The sequence below is a fragment of the Nicotiana sylvestris genome, chromosome 12 (assembly GCF_000393655.2).
Source record: "Nicotiana sylvestris chromosome 12, ASM39365v2, whole genome shotgun sequence".
Classification (NCBI taxonomy): domain Eukaryota; kingdom Viridiplantae; phylum Streptophyta; class Magnoliopsida; order Solanales; family Solanaceae; genus Nicotiana; species Nicotiana sylvestris.
Window position 1 is genome coordinate 7,858,743 of NC_091068.1, and position 6,195 is coordinate 7,864,937.

Consider the following 6,195-nt stretch of genomic DNA (forward strand, 5'->3'; position numbering starts at 1 on the left):
TTTTCAGCTAGACCAGCCCATTCTCTTCCCGCCCAAATAGTCTCTAAACCCTAAAAACCCAAATAACATTGCAATTTGCTTCCCACAGAATACAGAGCAGAACAGTGCAGAATCCGCCGCCATGGAAATCGAAGAGGCTATTAACGAAGTGGAAATGGAACCCATAGCAACGGCGGCGGCGATACCGAAGGAGCCACCGAAGATAAAGCGGCTGGAGGAATCAGTAGTGAACAGAATCGCAGCTGGGGAAGTAATCCAACGGCCAGTATCTGCAGTGAAAGAGCTCATCGAAAACAGCTTAGATGCTAATTCCACCTCTATCTCGGTCGTCGTTAAGGATTCCGGCCTTAAACTTATCCAAGTTTCCGACGACGGCCACGGCATTCATTACGAAGATTTACCAATATTATGCGAGCGGCACACGACGTCTAAGCTGAGTAAGTTTGAAGATTTACAGACGATTAGTTCAATGGGATTTAGAGGTGAAGCTTTAGCTAGTATGACTTACGTCGGTCACGTAACTGTCACTACAATTACCGACGGCCAGCTGTACGGATACAGAGCAACGTATAAAGACGGTTTAATGGTAGATGAACCAAAACCTTGTGCTGCTGTTAAAGGTACACAGATAATGATTGAGAATTTGTTTTATAACATGGCGGCACGAAGGAAAACCCTAGAGAATTCTTCTGCTGATGATTATCCGAAAATTGTTGACCTAATTAGTAGGTTTGCACTTCATCACACAAGTGTGAGCTTCTCTTGTAGAAAACATGGAGCTGGTAGAGCAGATGTTCACAGTCTAGCTACTTGTTCGAGGATTGATTCGATTAGATCTGTTTATGGAGTTTCAGTTGCTCGAAATCTGATGAATATTGAAGTTTCTGATACTGATTTTAAGATGGATGGTTTCATTTCTGACTCGAATTATATTGCGAAGAAGATAACCATGGTACTTTTTATAAATGATAGGCTCGTTGATTGTAGTGCTTTGAAAAGGGCAATTGAGCTAGTCTATACTGCTACCTTGCCTAAAGCATCAAAACCTTTTATATACATGTCAATTGTTTTGCCACCTCAGCATGTTGATGTGAATGTACACCCAACAAAGAGAGAGGTAAGCCTTATGAATCAAGAATTCATCATTGAGAAGATACAGTCTGTGGTAGAGTCAAAATTGAGAAGCTCGAATGAGTCAAGGAGATTCCAGGAACAGACCATGGATTTTTGTTCTTCAAGTCCAGTGGCCACAATTAAAGATTCCAGTAAAGATTGTCCGTCTTCGTCTGGGATAAAGTCGCAAAAAGCGCCACATAAAATGGTACGAACGGATACGCTGGACCCTTCTGGAAGGTTGCACGCATACGTGCAAATGAAGCCTCCTAGTAGTTCAGAAAGAGGAGGTTCTTGCTTGAGTTCAGTGAGGTCTTCTATTAGACAAAGGAGGAATCCTAGTGAAACCGCGGACCTCACTAGCATCCAAGAGCTAGTTAATGAGATTGATAATGATTGTCACTCTGGTCTATTAGATGTTGTTAGGCATTGTACGTATATTGGGATGGCGGATGAGGTTTTTGCATTGATTCAACACAACACACACCTTTATCTTGTTAATGTGATTAACTTGAGTAAAGAGCTTATGTATCAGCAAGTTTTACGTCGGTTTGCACATTTCAATGCGATTCAACTGAGTGAACCGGCGTCATTACCCGAGCTAATAATGCTTGCTTTGAAAGAAGGAGAGGGTATAGATCCCCAAGGCAATGAAAGCAATGAGCTAAGAGGAAAGATTGCCGAGATGAATACAGAACTGCTCAAGGAAAAAGCTGAAATGCTAGAGGAGTATTTTAGTGTTTATATCGATTCAAATGGCAATTTGTCTAGACTTCCTGTTATACTTGATCAATACACACCTGACATGGACCGCATCCCAGAATTTGTACTTTGTTTGGGCAATGATGTTGATTGGGAGGATGAGAAAGTTTGTTTTCAGACAATTGCCGCTGCCCTTGGAAATTTGTATGCCATGAATCCACCATTACTGCCTAATCCCTCGGGTGATGGCTTGAAATTCTACAAAAAGAAAGTGCTTTCGAGTGGTTCAGTAGGAACAGCTTCTATGGAAAACATAGAGAATGATATCATGGAGTCTGAATATGAGGAAGAATTACTTTCGGAGGCTGAAAATGCCTGGGCTCAACGCGAATGGTCGATTCAGCATGTTCTGTTTCCCGCCCTCAGACTCTTCTTCAAGCCCCCTAATTCCATGGCTAAAAATGGAACTTTTGTTCAGGTTGCTTCACTGGAAAAGCTCTACAGAATTTTCGAGAGATGTTAAACATGGAGAATTTTGACGTGTGCTCCTTGAAGCAAAATGATGTACATATGAACAGCTTTTGTCCTCTACCTACGTCTGTTGTGAAAAGAAGCAAAATGGAAGGTAAAAGTTTGTGTCTACTCAAATACACGGCTCCATTAAATGGCATCTCAGACAGGGAAAGAGTACACCAAAGTTTGTCAAATATTGCGGAAAGGCTTCTTGAAGAGATTCAGTTAGCCAAAATCTCTTAAAGAAGATCTCCGCATTGTTTGAGGATTTTGATAGTTAGGAGTTAGGAGAAGAATGGAAATTGATTTTGAGTTAGTTCTATGGATTTAGGGTTTAGATTCATGTACATATTCAAAGATCTCAATTTGCTGCAGTAAAATCACAGAGGCAGTAGCTTTCGCATCCACATGATTCTCTTTTAGGATACAACTCATTGATTTTGCAGCATGTGTTTCTCATACAATAGTTTAGGCCTAACTAACATATAGCAAATAAGCAGTTATTTAATTATTTCATCAAATAATTAGCATATGCATTAATCAGCAGTGGGGTGTGCATTGCATATAGCTATGAAATCTTTCCATTTTTCGCACACTTGAACGACTATAATAATCCCCATACTCAAACAGAAAACATCCCCACATGTTCTTTCCACTCAGAAATCAGTTAAATGTATTCTTCAACTATAATGAAGGTTTGATTTTTCCATTGAGAGAAGGAAACAAAGGAAAGCAGAATTACACAAGTAGCCATGTACATGAAACTTCATGACTTGATGAGCTATAAGCTTCAAGTTTTTCTTATTATCATTTCTTTACATCGATAATATAGTTCTGTTTTTGCTATGTGACTGCTTCATCAATATGCTGTAGAATTTAGTAAATGACCACCCATTGATCCGAGCTTACTGTATCCTAGAAAAGCTTTTTCCTTCCTCGGCTAATTATGTGTTCTTATTAATTGTGCCTATGACTTATTCTTCTTTGTTAGTTGAGGCGGTCTATAAAGTTCATAACTTTACTAGTAATGCATTCAGGTAAAGCCACTGATTTGGGTAGAAGCTGAAGTTGAAAGGCATTTGAGAAGCTGTTTTGAGATATCAGCCAAGACTAGAAGCTAGTTTAAGGAGTGTAGGTAGCATGCTTCTCTTTTCTCATATAGGGAAGTTTAAGTTGTAGAAAACATATTTTCAAATGTTATGTCTCTTCATTTGTCTTCCAGCAATCCATTTTGGGATTTTGTGTAGTGATTTATTATGGTTACTTGGCTGCCCACTGATTTATCTTTTCATAGTATAATTAAGTCTTTTCATAACAATCTCGTTTGCTCAGTATATTTTTAGCTGTTATAGTGCAGTGCATTGGCGTAACTGGTAAAGTTGCTGCCATGTGACCAGAAGGTCACGTGTGGAAACAGCCTCTTGCAGAAATGTAGGGTAACACTGCGTATAATAAGGGTCCGGCGGCATAGCGGGAGCTTAGTGCACCAAGTTGTCCTTTTTTATAGCGCAATGTTATAAAAAACATATATTATAAAATAACATGAAAAATTGGTTCCAAAAATACTTGGCTGTTATAGTGAAGTGTTGTTATACAAGATTGTTGTTATAGAGAAGTGTGAAAGTAAATGCTATTTGCATCCACAGTACAAGAATAGCAAATTTGAAAGAGCAATTTGGATTTTTGTTGCTTTTCAATTCCCCTCATTATTTGTTCTAATTTGAGGCTTGCGCATTTCTGTCTTCAGTGTATTCTGATGCAAAATACGCTGAAAGGAATGCAATGATAAATGTCAAACTGGTTGATGGTTTTAGGTTTGCAGAGGTTGAGAATGCCTTAAGTAAGAATTCTGTGGATAATCCACAAGAGATTTCATCTTATACAAATGTGATTGTTCATAACCTTCAATTCTTATTCTTAATTCTAGTTCTATAGTGTTTAATTTTAGCTTATTTCAAACAGTAGAAAAACTACTTTTGCATTTTTTTTGTTTAACCATGTGGTACTCGAAACACATTTATTTAATTAATTCAGTTTCGGGCCGTGTAGTCATTTAAGGGAGAAGTGTTTCGTACCAGGTTCTTATCGGATTGTTCATTCTTAGTGGGCGTTTGGACATAAGAATTGTAAAATTTCAAAGAAAGGTGAAATTTTTTTTCAAGTGAAAATGGTATTTGAGTTGTGTTTGGACATGAATATAATTTTGGGTTGTTTTTGAAGTTTTGTGAGCGAAATTTTTGAAAAATAGCTTTTTGTAGTAATTCAATTTTTTAAAATTTTTTAAAATGCATCTTCAAGTAAAAATTGAAAATATTATGAACAAACGCTGATTTTGAAAAAAAAAGAAGAAAAATTTCTTTTGTCCAAACGGGCTCTTAATATCTCTTCGCGCTCATTTAGATATTATGTGTTTTCTGAGAATTGTTTGAACTTTTGAAGTTTGGCCTTTTAGTTTTCTGAACCAGTTTCTGCATCCTTCGTTGTCCGTTGATACCTTGGCCTTTTAGTTTTATAACTTAAAAGTGTAGCCTTGGTAGGAGGGGAAAATAATACATATATTAGCTTTGGTATTAGTAATTCCTTATTTGGTAATATTTTTCAACCTACGTATAACTAATATATGTATTAGTTATACACCCTATTTGATATTATCTTATGTATAACTAATACATGGCAAACCATGACATTAGTAATACCATGATTTTTATTACATGGATAAGCATGTATACAGCCTCCCTACTCTCCGAGGTAGGGATAAGATCTGCGTACACTCTACCCTCCTCAGACTCCACTTGTGGGAACTCACCGAGTTGTTGTTGTTGTTGGATAAGCATGTATACATGCCTATATAATGCATGTTATTTTTAATACACCAAATCAAACAGTGGAAAAAAATAATTCCAGCATAATTAATTCCAGCATTACTAATCACAATATTATTAATACGCCTTATTTAGTAATATTCTTATACATTCGACCAAACGACCCCTAAGTAAATATAAGACTAAAATCCTGACTGGTTTGTGAGGAAATGACGCATTTTTTTTTATGTAATAGTTAGGCATCCTCTTTACCTACGTTGATAATACATTTTCATAAACTATATTTTTATTGTTCTAATACTTTATGCTGTCTTTTTCAACAAGGATAATAGGACGATAAAATAAATGAAAGTTGGTTTTGCATACGTATAAGGCAACAATGGAGTGCTAAATGCAAGCTACTTGGATTAAGGGTTGAGATAGAAGGGTCATCAATTAAAAAAATGTATAATCTTTGATCATATCTAGAAAGTTAAACAATTATATTATATTATAATGAAAGGCATGTTTCTTCTTTCTTTCATGGGAAATAACATAAGTAACCCCTTAAATTAAGGTTGAGTTTTAGTTATACACTTTATTTTTATGGGGCCGTACTATTCTCCTGAACTTTTTCGAAATGGATAATAAGAATCTTACAAAGATAAAATATGTAATTAAAAATCTGGTATTAATTCAAGAGGGTACTTATACCTTTTTTCTTCTTTTATTTGTTCTTATAAGGCCATAAATTTCTTTATGGATATAAAAAATTGGGGAAAAGGCTAAACTTGCCCTTGTACTACTCGAAGTTGCTCGATTTTATCTTCTATTATACTTTCGATTGTTTCATACTCTTGCCTTTACAATTTTTTCGTATTTGCATTTCCAACTAATTCAACTCAATGTGGATTGAATGAATTTCACGTGTTAAAATATTTTGAGATAAAAAATTCAAATTTACCCCTTTAATTATTTTTTTAATATAGTTTAATATTCCCCTCGAATTTGAGTTCCATTAGGGGTTAATGCAGCCTCTCTACTTCAGGATATAGAGTAAGGTTTG

At 36.1% G+C, this 6,195-nt stretch overlaps 1 protein-coding gene across 1 annotated transcript; it reads left to right on the forward strand.

Annotated features, from left to right (window-relative positions):
- LOC104238218 (DNA mismatch repair protein MLH1) lies at positions 1–3,591 on the forward strand. The gene is made up of 2 exons (XM_009792518.2): positions 1–2,440; positions 3,366–3,591. Exon 1 carries the CDS (start codon positions 122–124, stop codon positions 2,336–2,338), a length of 2,217 nt encoding a protein of 738 aa, XP_009790820.1. The 5' UTR covers positions 1–121; the 3' UTR covers positions 2,339–2,440; positions 3,366–3,591.
- The last annotated feature ends 2,604 nt before the right edge of the window (positions 3,592–6,195 follow it).